This window comes from Lycorma delicatula, chromosome 7, assembly GCF_047948215.1.
Source record: "Lycorma delicatula isolate Av1 chromosome 7, ASM4794821v1, whole genome shotgun sequence".
Taxonomy (NCBI): Eukaryota; Metazoa; Arthropoda; class Insecta; order Hemiptera; family Fulgoridae; genus Lycorma; species Lycorma delicatula.
Window position 1 is genome coordinate 1722516 of NC_134461.1, and position 21905 is coordinate 1744420.

General features: G+C 31.1%; 1 protein-coding gene across 1 annotated transcript in view; it reads right to left on the reverse strand.

Annotated features, from left to right (window-relative positions):
• Window positions 1-15385: 15385 nt before the first annotated feature.
• The window catches only part of LOC142327852 (uncharacterized), a 49754-nt gene continuing 43234 nt past the window's right edge, over window positions 15386-21905 (reverse strand). Inside the window, exons 2-4 of the mRNA XM_075371200.1 lie at window positions 19717-19866; window positions 19484-19618; window positions 15386-15538 (exon numbers count right to left, since the gene is read on the reverse strand). Of these exons, the coding sequence (XP_075227315.1) occupies window positions 15386-15538; window positions 19484-19618; window positions 19717-19863 (435 nt within the window). The 5' untranslated portion in view covers window positions 19864-19866. The remainder of the gene's footprint in view (window positions 15539-19483; window positions 19619-19716; window positions 19867-21905) is intronic.

Sequence of the window (21905 nt, forward strand, 5' to 3'; positions counted from 1 at the left end):
GAACTAAGTTGAGTTCACCAAGGGAAACGGGACTAAATATTCGTTGTTGCAATCAACATTTTTGGTGGTGTGTTGTGTTTTTTGCCTCGAATTACGAGACATTCACGAAATTGGCTCATTATAAGTAGAACTAGGCGCGGGGTTCGCACTTCCGCGAGCTCGGTTAGTTAGTTCAGAGGAATACAATGTAGGGCATTCATGATGACCGGACGGGGCCTACAGGCAATAAGCTGAGTTATTAAATACCGATGCAAATGTCTATCGACTAATTTCTGCCGAGGCATTTACATCAGTGGCATCCCAATGAGGCCAGGTTTATTGTTATGAGATGTAAAAGTCAGAGCGCAATAGACAACTCACGTAAACCCCAACAGGGCATCGAACAGGGGGTGGGGTGACCGGAACGTCACTGGGCGGGTGTCTTCCCTTACGGGGTTGGATGGTGCCCTGCGTATGTATATAAACTGTTCTTATGCCATCAGAAAGGGGATAATTTCAGTGCAGTGGTATCATTTACAACTAAAACAATACTATTAGTAAGACAGTAAATTTGTGAAAGGAAAATTCTCCACCATTCTGATCAATAACAGAACTCTTCTTAGTTTACTTCCCACGTCCGGAACACAACATCTACGTTCCACGTCCAGGGCTGTAACAGCTGTACTTATGTACAATACATATAGCTGGCTAACGGGGCTCCGAGTAAATTCCTCGGATATGCTTTTCTTTTGATCTGTTTCCTCCTTCAGGTCCTCACATGGATTGGATTTTTCGGCTACCTGCAGGATATGAACAATTTATTGATTAGGAAGTGGAACAATTTATTACGAAACTTAGGACTGGCGATGTGGCGGCCAGGGTCAATGTTATTGCAGGTGTAACGGAGACCCTTCCGTTGTCCACATGCCCCCTGCGATGGCAAGCATGTAGCAATGGTGCCCATGTATGTCGGTGCATGGGAGCTCTGAAAGCTTCGGTGAGTAGGAGCCTGGAGTCAGTGCAGAGATTGCGCATCCGCTCTCTGCCAGGACATATGCCGGTTCCACCGGAGTACCAGATCGGACCTCCAAGGTTAGTAGCCCTGGAGTGGGGGTGTACCCCGGCGGCTAGCCTTGCTACAGAAGGGATAAACGTTGAATATTGAACAAACTAACGTGGCAGAGGGTGCACGTAAACACACTCATTTAGAAACCTCCGATTCGCCACAAACGAAGAGGGAAAAAGCAAGGAGTCAGATAAAATCAAGAGAGATGCTGACAAAATCAGTAGAGAATTGAGAAAGTCGTTGTTTTTGGAAACATTGCTCCCAAACCAAGATTTTTAATTATTACAAAGGAGAATGGAAACTTTCAAGAAGTTAGTCCATTCTTAATCGCAAGAGAAATTACTAATTGTGCTGCGGTTTCTATCCAACCGCATAGCACACTTAACTCATCCAGAGGAGTTGTTGTTTGTCGCGATCTTCTTAATTGTTCAGAAGAAGAAATTATACAAGTAATGTCGAGTCAGGGAGTGACTCAGTGTCGCAGACTAACCTTGCGAAGAAATGGTGAAGTTCTTCCTTCGGCCTCGCATGTTAACTGTAAAGGGCATCACAACTGTCGTTCAAGGAACTGACCTACATATAAATTAGAAACAGCCATTCAGGAAGTTAAAACGCTTCAGAAGGTCAGTTATCCTGAAGCGAAGAAAATTGTTAATCAGCGTACACCACGACCATCGACTTCTTATGCAGAAGCAGCGGCTGCCCCTTCCACATCTAAAATTAATGTGGAGCAGTTGCTTAACAGGATGGCACCAAGTCTTGCGACAATGATTGAAAGAATCATTGATTCAAAGATTATTCGACTCATCAGAGAAAATAAAGTAAAGATGTGAAGGCTCATCCCCGGACTGACGCCGTTGACATGAGAGACGCACCAGCGCCGTTTAAAAAACCAGCCAAATCTGCGATTGTAAAGCCACCAACTAACGTAAAAATTAAAAATCTTGACTTATCTGACAAAGAGAAACAGATCACTCCGTCGTGTAGTCACAAACCTAAAGAAATTGTGACTAGAAAATCTGAGTCTACGGAAATAGAGGTTTTACGGAAATTTTGAACATTTTTGATACATGAGATTGTGAATCATTGAACCTTTTTTTTTATTTTTTTTTTGAAGTGGGATGGGGCTAATGACCAAAGTAGTCGATGCCCCTAAAAACCGAAAAAAAAAAAAAAAAAATTAAAACAAAGTTGTTATAAATCTGTGAATGTACCGTTTACTATATACTAGCCGATGCAATAATGATAAGTGCCTTTTGATAAAGTGTTACTAATTAAATTGCTGATCAGAGCATTGGTGAAAGGAAAAGTTGTCTTTACATCTGTTGAATGCCTCAGCTCAGTTACAAGTAAATACTGTAGGCTTAACTTAACAGTGAATATTATTTTGCATACCAATCACCCTTCAGTTAGTTTTTCTTGCACTTGCTTTATTTATGGCTGGCCTATCCTTTTTTTATGAAACCTAATGATTGAGTTGGTTTGTATTTGTTTCTGTTACTTGGCTTGGTATGTAAACTACAGTAATAGTTAATCTGTTTGGTTTAATATCTATCTTAAGTTTCGTAATAAAAATATCCATTTTTTTTGGAAATAAGACAAAGCTGGTTTCATACGTGGCTTATCAGAAAGAAATACATTATTTAGCAAAGTAAAATTTATCACAGGATAATATAAATATTCTATTAAAACAATGCTTCTTATATTAGTAACAATGTTAACCATGTTGCTGTATAAATCTTGCATTATATTAAATATTTATTTATTTTTTATTACTTTTTTTAGTTTAACATATCTGATGTGCAGCTTGAATAAATATTGTTCTGAATAAATAAGTATTTCCACACAGCTAGCTCACAGGATCTTCCCATTATGAAGGCTGTAATGGTAGTAGAGAGGTAGGGTAGGTCTCATGCAATTGGTTTGCCTCCACTGTTTTCAGTACCCTTCATAAGTTGGACCAATAAACATCAGGGCTTTGTTGTTGAACAACAACTTATATTATTTTTATAACTTTCTTATATTATAAGAAAACCCAGTCTCTGATAGCGACTCAGAGAGAGTTTTGTACACACTTCATGCCTATAATTTTTACAACCCATTAAATAAAACTGTTTTTTATGTACTTTTTAGAAATATATTCAGGTTTTTGTAGGTAGATTTTTTTTCATTTTTTATAACACTTCAAAATGTGGGAGATCTTTACGCCCCACTCTATATGTATCTGATATGTACAATTTGTTCCTTGATATTTTGTTTTTACCAAACTTTGTGTTAAATTCTTCAATTATAAGGTTATTAAAATTTTGATTTTTATATGCAATATATAAAATTCACATATGATTAATGGCTGAATATGTATTCTGTTTCAATGAGGTGATTTACAAACACTGATTCTGCTATGTGTGGCACATGCATATGTTCTGTGTATCTATGGATGAATTTTCAGTAAATACCGCAACTTCCTCCTCTATGAATCATGAGACCTTGCCGTTGGTGAGGGGGCTTGAGTGCTCAGGGATACAGAGTAGCTGGACCGAAGGTTCCTACAGCTGCTTTTTTCCCAAGAAAATGTAGCTCTCTGCATTTTCAAACAGCAATGATGGAGGCGCCTTCCTTGGTAAAATATTCCGGAGTTAAAATAGTCCCCCGTTCAGATCTCCGGGTGGGGACTACTAAGGAAGTAATTAAAAAATAACCAGAAAAATAAAAAATAACATTCTACGAGTCGGAGCGTGGAATGTTAGAAGTTTAAAAAAGGTTGGTAGGCTAGAAAATTTAAAAAGGGAAATGGTTAAGACAAATGTAGATGTAGTAGGAATTAGAGGTTCGGTGGGAAGAGGAAGGCGACTTTTGGTCAGATGATTATAGAATAATTAACTCAGCTTCAAATAATGGGCAGGCAGGAGTAGGTTTCATAATGAACAAGAAGATAGGGAAGAGAGTAGAGTATTTCAAAACGCATAGCGATAGAATCATTGTAATAAGGATAAAATCAAAACCTAAACCGACAACGATTGTTAATGTCTATATGCCTACAAGCGCCCATGATGATGATGATGAGGTAGAGTATGTATACGAAGAGATTGATGAAGCAATTAAACAAGTAAAAGGAGATGAAAATTTAATAATAGTTGGAGATTGGAATGCAAGCATTGGAAAAGGCAAGGAAGGAAATATAGTGGGTGAACACGGGCTGGGCAAAAGGAATGAAAGAGGGGACCGACTTATAGAGTTTTGCACGAAGTATAATTTAGTAATTGCCAACATGCAATTAAAAAATCATAATAGAAGAATATACACTTGGAAAAAGCCAGGCGATACTGCAAGGTATCAGATAGATTATATCATGGTTAAGCAAAGATTTAGAAATCAACTCGTGGACTGCAAAACTTACCCTGGAGCAGACATTGATAGCGACCATAATTTGGTGATAATGAAATGTAGATTGGGGTTTAAAAACCTGAAGAAAAGGTGTCACATGAATCGGTGGAATTTAGAGAAGCTTGAGGAAGAGGAGGTAAAGAAGATTTTTGAGGAGGACATCGCAAGAGGTCTGAGTAAAAAAGATAAGGTAGAAAATGTAGAAGAAGAATTGGAGAATGTTAAAAAGGAAATTCTTAAATCAGCAGAAGCAAACTTAGGCGGAATAAAGAGAACTGGTAGAAAACCTTGGGTTTCAGACGATATATTGCAGCTGATGGATGAACGTAGAAAATATAAGAATGCTAGTGATGAAGAAAGTAAAAGGAACTATCGGCAATTAAGAAATGCTATAAACAGGAAGTGCAAACTGGCGAAAGAAGAGTGGATTAAAGAAAAGTGTTCAGAAGTGGAAAGAGAAATGAACATTGGTAAAATAGACGGAGCATACAGGAAAGTTAAGGAAAATTTTGTGGTACATAAATTAAAATCTAATAATGTGTTAAACAAAGATGGTACACCAATATATAATACGAAAGGTAAAGTCGATAGATGGGTGGAATATATTGAAGAGTTATACGGAGGAAATGAATTAGAAAATGGTGTTATAGGTGAAGAATAGGAAGTTGAAGAGGATGAAATGGGAGAAACAATACTGAGATCTGAATTTAAGAGAACATTAAAGGATTTGATTGGCAGAAAGGCTTCTGGAATAGACGGAATACCTATAGAATTACTGCGCAGTGCAGGTGAGGAAGCGATTGATAGATTATACAAACCGGTGTGTAATATTTATGAAAAAGGGGAATTTCCGTCAGACTTCAAAAAAAGTGTTATAGTCATGATACCAAATATAAATGTGAAGAATACAGAACAATTAGTTTAACTAGTCATGCATAAAAAATCTTAACTAGAATTCTATACAGAAGAATTGTGAGGAAAATGGAAGATGTGTTAGGAGATAACCGAATTGGTTTCAGAAAAAGTATAGGGACAAGGGAAGCAATTTTAGTGCTCAGATTAATAGTAGAAGGAAGAATAAAAAAAAACAAACCGACATACTTGGCATTTATAGATTTAGAAAAGGCATTCGATAACGTAGACTGGAATAAAATGTTCAGCATTTTAAAAAAATTAGGGTTCAAATACAGAGATAGAAGAACAATTGCTAACATGTACAGGAACCAAACAGCAACTGTAATAATTGAAGAACATAAGAAAGAAGCCCTAATAAGAAAGGGAGTCCGACAAGGATGTTCCCTATCGCCGTTACTTTTTAATCTTTACATGGAACTAGCAGTTAATGATGTTAAAGAACAATTTAGATTCGGAGTAACAGTACAAGGTGAAAAGATAAAGATGCTACGAATTGCTGATGATATAGTAATTCTAGCCGAGAGTAAAAAGAATGAAATGTAGTAGAAATAACAAAGATGGACCACTGAATGTGAAAATAGGAGGAGAAAAGATTATGGAGGTAGAAGAATTTTGTTATTTGGGAAGTAGAATTACTAAAGATGGACGAAGCAGGAGCGATATAAAATGCCGAATAGCACAAGCTAAACGAGCCTTCAGTAAGAAATATAATTTGTTTACCTCAAAAATTAATTTTTGATTATCCATCCAGAGGACTATGATTCTAAGGAAACCAGAAACTATGTTCCATTCCCTTTCGGTTTTCTAATTAACTTCTATATTATTTGGAAAAATATAGTTAAAAGAAGAGACAGACTTATAGGCCACATACTAAGGCATCCTGGAATAGTAGCTTTAATTTTGGAAGGACAGGTAGAAGGGAAAAATTGTGTAGGCAGGCCACGTTTGGAATATGTAAAACAAATTGTTAGGGATGTAGGAAGTAGAGGGTATACTGAAATGAAACGACTAGCACTAGATAGGGAATCTTGGAGAGCTGCATCAAACCAGTCAAATGTCTTAAGACAAAAAAAAAAGAAAGTAAGTTGGCCTATCTTCTCGGTATAATTGGCACTTAGTTGCAAGAATATCAATGGACTTATACCAGAAATAACAAGGACTGTTTCTCGAGAGACAGTCCTATAGGCACCAATTACAGACAATAGAAGATGCTGCGGTCTTAACAAAATATTCCTGTAACATGTATAGCTCATCATTTGATGAGCACAGACAGGTACGGCATACAGTATTATAACTTTGCATACACTAGCATGTATAGAATGCTGTTTACCACAACTCAAAATACCATAGGTCTGTATTGTAGTGTTTTCATCCTTCACTCCTTGTTTCCCCACAAAGTTACAATATCAGTCATTAGCTGACCCTTCTTTCTCCATCCAGCAAGAATCAAGAACCAAATTTTCTGTGGTTTAATTCTTATCAACTGAAAAAGATTTTCTGTCCAGTTTCTTGGGATATCATAATTTATTACTCGATCTAAGATATTAGACAATTTCTTTGAAAGCTCATTCTACTTTTAAGTTATAAGAAAGTCTTTGGATCCATTTGTGGAACAACTTGCAACAAAAAAGTTGAAAATCCTCTTCTTTGAATTATTTGATATCCAAAAAGTTTGATATTCCATAAAATAGGATTTAAGAGCTCGTTGATTGTTGTACCTTTACCAACTTATCCAAAATAGCAGTATCTGCCTTTCCATCTGTTAGAATGTACCCACATATTTAAACATGCCTTTTTTTTTTTTTTGTCTTCAGTCATTTGACTGGTTTGATGCAGCTCTCCGAGATTCCCTATCTAGTGCTAGTCGTTTCATTTCAGTATACCCCCTACATCCTACATCCCTAACAATTTGTTTTACATATTCCAAACGTGGCCTGCCTACACAATTTTTTCCTTCCAATAATAAAGCGACTATTCCAGGATGCCTTAGTATGTGGCCTATAAGTCTGTCTCTTCTTTTAACTATATTTTTCCAAATGCTTCTTTCTTCATCTATTTGCCGCAATACCAATTCATTTGTCACTTTATCCACCCATCTGACTTTTAACATTCTCCTATACACCGCATTTCAAAACCTAACCTTTTCTTCTCAGATACTCCGATCATCCAAGTTTCACTTCCATATAAAGCGACACTCCAAACATATACTTTCAAAAATCTTTTCCCGACATTTAAATTAATTTTTGATGTAAACAAATTATATTTCTTACTGAAGGCTCGTTTAGCTTGTGCTATTCGACATTTTATATCGCTCCTGCTTCGTCCATCTTTAGTAATTCTACTTCCCAAATAACAAAATTCTTCTACCTCCATAATCTTTTCTCCTCTTATTTTCACATTCAGCGGTCCATCTTTGTTATTTCTACTACATTTCATTACTTTTGTTTTGTTCTTGTTTATTTTCACGCGATAGTTCTTGCGTAGGACTTCATCTATGCCGTTCATTGTTTCTTCTAAATCCTTTTGACTCTCGGCTAGAATTACTATATCATCAGCAAATCGTAGCATCTTTATCTTTTCACCTTGTACTGCTACTCCAAATCTAAATTTTTCTTTAACATCATTAATGCTAGATCCATGTAAAGATTAAAAAGTAACGGAGGTAGGGAACATCCTTGTCGGACTCCCTTTCTTATGTTCTTCAATTATTACCATTGCTGTTTGGTTCCTGTACATGTTAGCAATTGTTCTTCTATCTCTGTATTTGAACCCTAACTTTTTTAAAATGCTGAACATTTTATTCCAGTCTACGTTATCGAAAGCCTTTTCTAGGTCTATAAACGCCAAGTATGTCGGTTTGTTTTTCTTTAATCTTCCTTCTACTATTAATCTGAGGCCTAAAATTGCTTCCCTTGTCCCTATACTTTTCCTGAAACCAAATTGGTCTTCTCCTAACACTTCCTCCACTCTCCTCTCAATTCTTCTGTATAGAATTCTAGTTAAGATTTTTTATGCATGACTAGTTAAACTAATTGTTCCGTATTCTTCACATTTATCTGCCCCTGCTTTCTTTGGTATCATTAGTACAACACTTTTTTTGAAGTCTGACGGAAATTCCCCTTTTTCATAAATATTACACACCAGTTTGTATAATCTATCAATCAAACTAATTTTAGTTGGCAATTAAACTTGCCAACTAATTTTAATTTTCTTTTATTTAACAATATCTGGTTCTATACATCCAATTACATATAGCTTCTTTTTTCAATATTCACCTCTAATCCCTATGTATGACGCACCTTAATAAGCTTTCTTATGTATTTTGCATCTTGCACAACCTTAGCCAACATCACCTGGTCATCCGTAAATAAAAGTGTGAATATTCTCATCACCACCAATCTGGATTACCATCGTAACTCATTTTTTTTATCAGTTTGTAAGAAGAAAGTTTATATAAGTCTTAAAAAGAACCAGAAATAATTAACATTCTTGTCCAACACTTTTACTAACAAAAAAAATCTCGATACTTGACTCTTATCTTTACACAGCTTTTGGCATGTTGTACCTAACTTAAATATAATTTATATGTTGGTCTTCTAAAGAGTTCCATAGCAATTTTTGAGGTACATTGACAAAAGCTTTCTTTAAGTCAGTAAATTGTATCGATACATTAAAAGTATGAATAAAAATAGAACAATGAACAAATTTGCGGACTATTTTGAAAAACAGAAAATGAAAACAAAGTTAAGAGAGAGACATGAAAGAGAAAAATATCAAAATTGAAGATGTAGAAAATAAATTATTGTAGATAGATATGGTGCAAGCACTTTGAAAGAATAAATGTATTATTTAATTAATATTTCAATTATTGGACACTGATAGTTTTCAAGCAAACTGTTAATATCTCATTATTCTACTGTAAAATGAACCGATTAGCAATTGAGTGTATTTCTGTGTATTACTCACGTGTACAGATTTGGAATCATAATATGAGAAAGATCTATAACAGCAGCCACTTTTGCTGAAAAAAAATGTAATTAATAAATCAACAGTTTTGTAAAAAAACCACAAAACTCTAACTCTCATATTTTATTTTGATGTATTAAATTATACAGATTTTAAAATCCAAATACTTAATTGGTATTTTATTACAATACAAGAGCTGAGAGTTTTCACCTTGCCAACTGCTGGGTCTAGTATATTAGTCATTGTATTGTACTAGTTTGTTGTGTTTCTATTTTATATACAAATACGTCATGTTATTAATAATTTGATGATGTCATCTGTTAGATAGTACAACAAACCAGGCTCACCTGTCCCACCTTAGCCAGGTAACAACATTAATTACTTTCTAGTAATCTGTTAATCCAAATATATTTCAATGTACTACTCAACTCTATGTCTATATATATAAATATATATATAATACAAGAGAGATCTACAACAACTTTGGCTGAAAAAAGTGTATAACATCCATTTTTGCAAAAAAAAAAATGTATCCCTACTTTTTTCATATCTTTGATTGTACATTTTATTAACCGCTAATATTTTACTATTTTATGAATTTGTTTCATTACTGAACATTAATAATTTCCCAGCAATTGTAATTTCATTATTATTCTATTAAAATACAAAACTTTTTATTAGGTACTGAGAAAAGAAAGATGTGTTTCTTTTGTCACATCTTTTTAAAAAGTAATAATAGAATACTGAAAAATTAATAGATTTCTGCAGAAAAGAAAACAAAATAAATTAGACTAAAGCGATTAAAAAGGTTCTCCAAGACTTAGGTATTGTTGAAACTTTTTTAAAACAAGATCTGTTTAGAAAGTTAATTTTCAATCACGAGTTGGAAAATAGAAAAAGAAGATGGTCTGGAAAGAAATAGACTGGAGAAAATGAGTTTAAACAAAAAAAAAATGCTGCAAAAAATTATCTTTAACATTGTCCATATATGACTAAGATTATAACAATGACATACCATTACATGCAGAAAAATGAGATTTTTATAAATGAAACAACCTCAAAATAATCTACTTTTTGATGTTGTGCCACCGCATTTAAACCCCCATGGCTGAGACACTAAAAAATTTAAACGGAAAAGTTAAGACTATGCAGATTCACAATGTAGATCAGGCAAAGAGGGGGTAGCTTTAATTTAGTTTTAATTATCTAACTGGTACAGGATAAATGCATCTGGTCATAATATAATACAACAAACTGTTCTTACGAAAAGGAATCGTGTACATTTTAAATAAAAAAGCAATCTGTTTTTTGTAGAACTTTATTTGATTAAAAAAATAAATAACTTTGAATGTACATATGAAAATATTCAAAAACATAATTTTTACATAATAAGAGTATATAAATATAGTTTAATCCACTTAAATATTTAAGTGGAAGATTAAGTTTTCATTTCACATACATATTGTACTATATAATTCTGAAATCTTTTAATTTATGAACAAAATATTATTTCTTAACATCACATAATAATCGCAATTTATATATTATAAACATTTCTAAAACTGAAATATAATAAACTAATTTTTTTATTACAATAAAATACTCTATTTCATAAAGATATTTATTTTATAAAAAATTGAATACATATAAAATTTAATAAAAAATATAATTTTGCGATAGTAAAATTTTAGTCAATAATTTTGAAAAACTGTTGAATCTGCTAAAAAATCCAGAAAAAAGATCAACTGTTTGTAACCAGTATCTAAACTAGAAAACTCAAGTCCCCTGAATAAACAAGAAATAAAGAATAATTTGATCTCAAAAAAATAATAAAGCATCCGGGCGAGGACCCAATAACTTTGTAATTTTTAAAATTATGATTATTAGCTAATTAATCAATGATCTATTACAGAAAATATTTGGAAGACAAAAAAAATCCTGCCAGAATGGCCACTCTGCCCCAATTCATCCTTGACACAAAAGAGGAGACAAAATTTACAGTGGAATGTCTCTCCTTTCAGTAACATTTAAAATCTTATAAAACTTGTAGAGAATACAAAGAAGAGAAGAGCACATCAATAAACAAATTGGGAAATATATCAGGGTGGGTTAGAAAGGGAAGATTCTGTGTGGAAAAAATAAATACTAAAGAGGAGATTTTTTTGCCTTTACAAAAGATCGGGCAAGATTCAAATAGAAATGCTAAATGTAGTTGCTGAAATATATTTCCTAAATAGATGTATCGGAATATACCAGTAGCAACAAAGTATGATCTAATCTTAAAGATTCTTAATTTTTTTAGGTGTTAAAAAAAAATGTAATTTTTTTTACATTTTCTGATATTATATATTTTGGTAAATTTACAAGCATAAATTCAAAATAATTGCAAATTTATACACATTTAACTCTTAATTGCTGTCATCTGGTCATTTTTAACCCGAGAGGTATATTTTTGTTGGCTATGTTGCTATGACAGTTGCTACTTCCCAGATTTTCATTGTCCACTGAATTCAATGGTGTTTCAAGGTCATCTATAGTGCCATGTACAATGAAACTTATTGGTTTACCTTTTACGAGTGTCACAATCAATCCGATGATAGTAGCAATGTTACTTTTTTTTTGGTAATAAAATCGTCATTGAATTTTTTACATTTTTAACAAATTATGAGTTTACTGAGTAAAAGTACCTCTTGTGAATGTAGTAAAAGCTTGAATGAAAATTAAATTGAAGATATCTTAATGAACTGATGATCTGTATGACCGTGAATCTATACTTCGTGAATATGATAGCGATAGTGAATGTCACATAGAAAGTCCTGACAATGTATGTGAAATTAAAAACAAAAACGCGATGAGTGTATCCGATGAATTGTTGAAGAGGAAATTAGACAAAAGTCTGTCTATGAAAAAAATTGTTATAAATGGAGTACTGAACTAATGTTATTAGGACTCATCTTTCTCAAATAAAAGGAACTGCAAAAAAACTTGAATCTCTATTAATTGAATTTATTATTGGGAATTACTGTTTACTGATGAAATGTTATACATTATATTAGAACAAAAAATTATTAAAGTATCACTAAAACTACTGCTCCGCAACTTCCTTTGTTAATCACACTGATAATATTGAATTAAAAGCTTTAATGGACTACTGTATTTATTTGGTATATTTAATTCTAGTAAAGAAGATGTGAGGAATCTACAGAAAGTGATGGAACTAAAGTGTTATATTCAGGGAAACCACGTCCCTTCAGCGGTTTTTATTTCTGTTAGTTTTGACGGCACTAAAGTACACTCCAGTATACAAGATGGTGACAAAACTGCTCATATTTTCAAATTAATTAAAATGTTAATCTCAAATTGCCGGCCGAATTATTCTCCCACCAAGTATCTAATTGTAGACAAGATGCTTATCAGTTTTCAGGATCTATGCACCTTTTAAATGTTCATGAAAAATAAGCCCTGAAAATATGGACACATATTTTAGGAAATCATTTGCCTTAACTCATATGAGACGACGACTTGAAGAATCCAGACTTCCAACATCGCTGACTTTAATATTAGAAATGTATTAAAAATTAAAAAAGGAAAAATCAAACCTGAATTGCTACAGAAAAAACACAGGCGATGTCATAACTGCCCATCAATCAATGACAACAAACATCTCAACATCTGCAGTGAGTCTGAGACCATGTATGCAAGTACAAATAACTTCATAAGAAATGGTTGAAATTAGTTATGAATATTAAGATGTCGCTTTAAATTAGAATCCTTTACCTAAATCCTTTTTGCAGAATTTACAAAACTAATTTTTCTCTTTTGTATGAATATTAAGATGTAATTTTAAACTGAGTTTCTGATTAAATGACTTTTGACAAAAGTTACAAATATAATTTTTCTCTTTTGTATGAATATTAAGATGTAATTTCAAACTGCCTTTCTGATTAAATGACTTTTGACAAAAGTTACAAATATAATTCTTCTCTTTTGTATGAATATTAAGATGCATTTTTAAACTGCTTTTGCGATTAAATGACTTTTGACAAAAGTTACAAATATAATTTTTCTCTTTTGTATGAATATTAAGATGTAATTTTAAATTGTCTTTGCGATTAAATGACTTTTGACAAAAGTTACAAATATAATTCTTCTCTTTTGTATGAATATTAAGATGCATTTTTAAACTGGTTTTGTAATTAAATGACTTTTGACAAAAGTTACAAATATAATTCTTCTCTTTTGTATGAATATTAAGATGTATTTTTAAACTGGTTTTCTGATTAAATGACTTTTGACATAAGTTACAAATATAATTATTCTCTTTTGTATGAATATTAAGATGTAATTTTAAACTGTCTTTGCGATTAAATGACTTTTGACAAAAGTTACAAATATAATTATTCTCTTTTGTATGAATATTAAGATGTATTTCTAAATTGCTTTTCTGATTAAATGACTTTTGACAAAAGTTACAAATATAATTCTTCTCTTTTGTATGAATATTAAGATGTATTTCTAAATTGCTTTTGTGATTAAATGACTTTTGACAAAAGTTACAAATATAATTATTCTCTTTGGAATGAATATTAAGATGCATTTTTAAACTGCCTTTCTGATTAAATGACTTTTGACAAAAGTTACAAATATAATTCTTCTCTTTTGTATGAATATTAAGATGCATTTTTAAACTGGTTTTGTAATTAAATGACTTTTGACAAAAGTTACAAATATAATTCTTCTCTTTTGTATGAATATTAAGATGTATTTTTAAACTGGTTTTCTGATTAAATGACTTTTGACAAAAGTTACAAATATAATTCTTCTCTTTTGTATGAATATTAAGATGTAATTTTAAACTGTCTTTGCGATTAAATGACTTTTGACAAAAGTTACAAATATAATTATTCTCTTTTGTATGAATATTAAGATGTATTTCTAAATTGCTTTTCTGATTAAATGACTTTTGACAAAAGTTACAAATATAATTCTTCTCTTTTGTATGAATATTAAGATGTATTTCTAAATTGCTTTTGTGATTAAATGACTTTTGACAAAAGTTACAAATATAATTATTCTCTTTGGAATGAATATTAAGATGCATTTTTAAACTGCCTTTCTGATTAAATGACTTTTGACAAAAGTTACAAATATAATTCTTCTCTTTTGTATGAATATTAATATGTTTTTTTAAACTGCCTTTCTGATTAAATGACTTTTGACAAAAGTTACAAATATAATTCTTCTCTTTTGTATGAATATTAAGATGCATTTTTAAACTCCTTTTGCGATTAAATGACTTTTGACAAAAGTTACAAATATAATTCTCCTCTTTTGTATGAATATTAAGATGTATTTTTAAACTGGTATTGTGATTAAATGACTTTTGACAAAAGTTACAAATATAATTCTTCTCTTTTGTATGAATGTTAAGATGTTGCTTTAAATTAAAATTACAGTTAAAAACCTTATGGCAGATTTTGCAAACATAATAAATTTTCTCTTTCGTATGAACGTTTAAATGTGATTTTAATTCAGAACTTTGATTAAAAGTCTTCTGACAAATGGTACAAACATAATTCTTCTCTTCGTTATGCTTAATAAGTTGTGTTTTTAAATTATTTTCTGGAATAACAGACTTTTGACAAAAGTTAGAATTATTTACACTACTCTTACAATTATTCTTGGTACTTCCTTTGATGGTTAATTTATCAATAATAACCTGTAAAATTAAACCAACAATTAAAAAATAATTATGAATTAATATAAAATTATTTCCATTACAATAACATTATTCTATTTTGTAAAAAGTCGCAAAATATGGATAAAAACTGAATATTTTAAACATATATTCAAAATAAACATCGTTTGGAATATTTTTTAATGATTCACAAGTAAAGTTTAATGTAATAACAAACTTTACTTATCCTGTTGCATATCTATACACATAGCTGAAACTTTACAGATTGTCTGGGCTAAAGGTATCCAAAACAAATGGCCTATATTTAGGAAATAAGTCCTAACTTCTTAGTAGACTCAAATGATAGCATAAATCTCCAAGAATTGTTCAGGGTACTTTTAATAGTCAGTAGAATATGCGTATGATGTGCAGACAAGCTGACTCCAATGCGATTGTAGTCCATCAAGATGTGGATCCCACAAAAACCATTCAGTGCATGCTTTAGTTAATGGAGTTTCAATCATGTACATATGTTTAACAGCTTGTACAAACTGAATGGAATATCAATTCTTTTACGTCAAAGTTTAACGTCCTCAAAGGTATGACTTTAAGAGACAGAAATCATCAAAGGTTACAGTTGTGATGAGGCTATGGATCAAGTAAGCGACGCATTCACTGCCCATCCCATTAACTTTATTAGGCGACCTAGTTATGGACTGCAAATATCTCTTTCTACTGTTCACAACATTACCATAAGCACTCAGTTTGCAAGAATACAAGTTACAACTCTTATTTATAGTTATATATCTTATTTAGTGGTGAGACAACTTTTCATATGTGCAGGATAGTTAAAGACACTCTGTCAAATTTAATGTACTTAAAACTCCATGCAGTAATCAAAAATGAAAGGGACACACCCATAGTCAATGTCTAGTTATGATGAAACAAAAATGGTATAATCAGACTGATTATTTTCATGGAGCCCACTGTGACAGGGCAGATTTACGTCTACCTGTTTCAGAATTTTCCGGTTCCTCACATCCTGCCGGATTCATTTCCAACAAAATGGTGCTACACCACAATTATTTGAGATGTTACCAGTTTCCTGAACAATACTTCCCCAGATGTAAGATCTGATGAAGAATGGACTGCATGGCCAGCTAGATCTCTCAGATATCACTTCTCTAACTTTTTTGCTTGAAATTTCATTAAAAGTTGTAACAAAAGAAAGTTTGAGATTTGGACGATTTAAAATAAAAAAATTGAAGGTGTAGGTCTAATAATGAAGCTGATGCTCTTAAACACCTGGCAGGAGGTAGATTATTTTCCAGGCATCTGAAGAGCAACAAAAGGTGCATACACTGAAGTAGACAAATTTACATTAAAACATTGCGAGAGTTGATGTTTATTTTAAAAAAAGTTGCCAAGTTATGTTAACTGGTTCTCTTAATTTTAAGCTGTACTTTTAGACTGGACACTCTGTAAATTATAGTAAAAAGTCATATTCTTCTGTACCAATATATTGTATTTTTATAATAAAAAACCAACTTCAACAACCCAAGTAAAGAATTACAAAGTAAATGAAATAACATTTTATTTTTTATTCCAAAAGCCTTTTTGCGGGATCCTGCATATCAGTTTTATATAATACAATTAAATAAAATTACATATCAAACATAATAAAAAATTAAAACTACAATCATATATAAAAAACATATGAAGTCAGTTAAATAAAATAACTACTTCTACAATAAATAACAACTTAAGTTTAAAAAAAATAATAAATAGAATAAATTTATGCTATGTAACCTGGAAAGCCAATTTACATTACTGAGTGGATTTAAATCACGCTATTTATAAAAATTATGATTATTTCTTTTTTTTATATAAAAATGTGCTGCCATCTGTTGCTGCCTTTATAATTGTCATCTTCATATTCTGTCTGAAAGTTGATCAAGTTGGAATCTTTTGTATTTATATGTTTAAAATCTCTGAAAAATGTCCAAACTTTACCTAGTATTATTTAAATTAAATTTCTTGATATTTTCACTACATTGAAATTTTAATATTAAAATTAACTATTTACAATATTTTAATTTTTTATTATGTCTGATATGTAATTTTATATAAATATATTATATACAGCTGATGATGCAGGATCCTGCAAAGGTGCTTTTGGAATAAAAAATAAGCTAAGTGTCATTTCATTTACTTTATAATTCTGTACTTGGGTTGTTCAAGTTGAATTTTTTATTAAAAAAATACAACATATATATATATATATATATATATATATATATATATGATCAAACTGGAAAACATGATTTATAATGTATAATTTTATAATAAATAAAATAAAAATATATAATTTTTTTAATTCTTCTAAATTCGCGTCCCTCTTATAACAATATATTAAATACATTTTAAAAAACTTGTAAATAAATCTGAGGAAGTGGTGCGCATGCAAGAAACACTTATATATATATATATATATATATATATATATATATATATATATATATATATATATATATTCCACACAGGGCAAGAAACTTAAAAACCAAACTGAGAGAGCTTGAACTAAGGTATTTGAGTGTTACCTTTTACACTGCTGCTATTAGCACTATTATTGGAGGTGTATATTACTGCTCTAATCTATTATTGTCTGTTGTAAACTATTCATGCTTCAGTGCAATAATTTTCGAGAACAGTGGTTTCATTGTCACCACGATTTGTCTAGTGCAATTCTGAGTAGACGATTTGTCTAGTTGCAAGTCCTACACTATCAATAACTGAAGGCAAATGTTCACAATAAATAACTGAAGTCATTGACAACAGTTTGCATCAGGTGACTCTCAATATGATTACTTTAGCATTGATGCATCAGCTGTGCAGGGTGATCACTTCGGATATCTTTTGTCAAAATATGGTAGATATGTTAAGTCTTCCTAATGTAATCACAAAATTAGATTTTATATTATTTTCTTTTCATTTACAGATTTTATGTCACAACTATGTTTAGTCTTACCAGGTCCACTTTAAACTGCCTACCTGATAAATATTGAAACATGAACACTGAATACAATTAACAACAAATCACCCAAAGCTTACAAAATGTCAACTCCATCAACAGGTTAAAATGCACATATTTCAGTCATCAATGAATTTCAAAAACACACTTTGCTCTCACACATTGACCATTTATCATTCACAAACATCTCAATAAATTGATATTAATTAAACAGAACTAAATACAGTTACAAACATTTTTTTTTTAAACTAACACATTGAAATATATACACAGTAATGAAATTAACAAGAGACAAATCATGTATGTTACAATAGCCAATAGCTAATACTTACACGACATGGATAAAATACCATCCCATCTTTTGTCTTCACTGTGTGAAAATCTTTTATTTGAAGTTCATTGCTTTTCATATTAAGATTAACCAGTGGTGAAACATCATTCAATAAGATCTCAGATTCCTTTAAAAAAATATAAAGAAATCATATTACAAACTAATTAATTTCCAATAAATGTTTTTTTTTATTTTATTCTGACTGGAACTTAGTAATAATACCACTTATATACAAATCACATATCCTAAAAATAAATATTTTTGGTAGTAAATACCATTAAAATCTATCTTGCTAAAAATTTAAGAAAAATCCAATTACGACAAAATTAGGCCAAAAAAGAACAAAACTGATTCAATTTTATTTTTATATGAATTTACTATTAATACAATATTACAATTTTTATATATATATATATATATATATATATATATATATATATATTATACACTTTATTTTCTCAAAGTGTATGTTGCAAAAAATAACAAAATAGCAAACACATTAATCACAAATTTAAATCTGAGAAAATTAATTTTATAAGTCAACTTAAAACAAATATGGCGGTTGTTTAGGAAGGTTTTGAAGAATATTTTTTTAACTTTCAACTTAATTCTCTTGCAATTTGTTTCATTTACCCAGATTTTCCAACTTTTTTTATATTATCAGTATGATGTGATTTGTCCAACTCTGCGAAATAAGCAGTTCTCTCACCTTTGCATCATTAGAAATAAATCTTTGTCCAATGAGCCATTTTTTCAGATTTGGGAGAAGGTAATAATTAATTGAAACCAAGTCAGGTGAATACAGCACATGCTTCCAGATGACTTTGTCAAAGTGTAAATTATCATTGAGTTTTGCAACTACTATCAGAGACGTATACTCGCACATTATTGTAGTAAAAGAACAGTAACTTTTTGGCCAATGTGGCAGTACATATCAATCAGTCTAGTAAAACATCAGAACTGTAATGATCCTCGTACTTGAAAGTTCATGTAATACTAAAGAATAAACCAAAACATGGTAAAAAAATGCAATGAAGTCAAATTAAAACATCAACATTAAGTGCTTACATAAAGTTTCACTCACATATCTACTCTACAAAATTCAATTTGAAAGGGCGAGTAAAACTAACTTACTGCTTCATTTTTGATTTTATGATCTTCTAATTTAATTAGGTTGGTCCCTTCACTCACAAGAGGATCTGTCACTTCATCAATATTATCACACCCATTATTGATCGGCTCCTCTTTCACTTGCAAAGATTCACTTTCCTGAAACACAAAATCAATAATTTAATGCTATAGTTCAATGGCTGATGATCTTTCCATATGACACAAAAAAAGCAAAAAATAAATCAATTTATACTTACACAAACAGGTGTAATATCATCTTCAATAGGGTGATGTGGTAAAATCAACAATAAAGTTTCCTTTGTGGTATCATCTTCAGTTTCTAGTTTGATACTGTTAGAGGGGAATGCTTCATACACGTAGATATTCTTTACAGGTACATCCATTATCTTCAAAAATAAAAACAATCTAAGTTAAAATTGAAGTATTTATAATAAAAACAACAAAGTCGCTGAAAACTGTAAAACATTTCATATAATGAAATTTTTATTTATATTTATTTGTGTGTAACTTATTTTTTACCTGAATATTTAAGAACTGAATTATAGTGTATATATATATAAAATATTGTCAAGTGAATGATTAATGTGAGACCTGACATTAGACACATCACTAACAAAAATGGCACTAGTCATTCTCAAGAATGAAAGAGAAGAAGAGGTTTTGCAATATTTCACACAACAAATATACACCAGTGTTACATAAACATGATATTACCACTGAAATAAAGGTGATAATCAGCCACACACAAGCAGCTCAATTATTTATACCACAGAAATTTATGTACAATGGACAACAAAACTATCAGAGAACATTACCATGACTGTGCCCAGACGTACTTTAGTTGCTTCACATGAAACAAAATCAAACCTAGGGCAGACAGTTTAAAGCAACCAACTAATGGTCTTGTAAACAGAAAATTATAAATTATATGACTCCATTCACTAAAAACATTAAAACGCTGGAGCTACAATTTTAATAATTTTTTTTTAAACCTTACAGTCCAGTACACTCTTCTTCAATTCAGAGGAGCCCCTTATTGAACAAAATGTTGAAATTCATCAAAGTCACTCCCAAAAATTGTAGGCTCTCTGTAGGAGATGATTCTCTCATACTCTGAGAATGACATTCCCCTGTCGTATATTCCCAATACAGAATAAAAATTGCACCTACAAGAGGTGTTGTTATTATGGAAACCATATAAGAAAGGAATCACGATATTATTGTTGTGAATGTGATGTTGGTATTTGTCCTGCCCCTTGTTTTAGAAATTTCCACACTAAGAAGGAAAACATTTTCATATTTCAAAACATTAAAATTCATTTTAAAAAAAAAATTTATAACTAGTATTAAATTGAAATATAGTAATAACTCTGTGAACAGGCAAACATGAATCTAAGTTATTATTCTGTGATCTTGAACTCTGAATGCATAAATTTATAAATATGTATGAACTATTTCTATAATTTAATAGTTTTCACAGTTAGATGAGAAAAGTATACATAGAAGATTCACAACATGTAAACAAATTTCACCATGCCTCAATGAGATAATGCTATGTATCAGACTACACTTTGTTTAGTTTGGTAGAGACTCAGATCATCCATTCCTAAGACATATGGTTAATTAAACCCCAACCACCAGAGGACACAGGTATTCACTGTTAAATTAATAAATCTTATAAAAGCAACTGACTTTTACTAGGATTTGAACCTGAGAACTTTAGACTTTGAAAATCGGCTATTAAAACAACTTTTTTGTGATGAGTTAAACACTAGATCAGCCTGGTGGGCTAAATATATATATTATTATTATCTTTTATGACCGCATAGGATCATTTTAGTCAGTCTGTTATGCATGTCTCTTTGATGGGACTGTTTGGGCCTTGTGGTCCTCTCATTACTTTTTCATACATTTCAATCTTTGTGCCCTTTCTAGTGTTGAAAATGTTTGTGTTGTGAGGTTTTATCTTATAAGAGTTTTTGTTCATGAGTTTCTCATTTAATTTTATCGTACCTGTGGCGTCTACTGATGTAATGCCAATTTCCTTCAGATCCTATCTTATTTCTCTCAATCATCTGCATCCTGCCTTTGTATTTTCCGAGTCGAGATTGTACTGCATTAGCAGTTTCCGAAGTCTTGAATACTGCATCCACATGATTATGTCGAAAGAATCCTAATCTCCTCTTATGCATATCAGTAATGGGTTCCAACTCTTTGTACATGATTTTGTTTTGGCCAAACAAAATCATGCCACTGCCCATCTTTCAGATACTTTTTATCCATGCAAGTTCTTCTAATTTTTTCTTTCCTTCTTCTGGAATCTGTCTGTCTTTGATTGTTTGTTCAGGTGGAAGAGTGTTTGCTGCATAAGTGGTTTATGGTTTTATAACTGTGTTTTAGTGTCTTATTTTTGTATTTATTGATA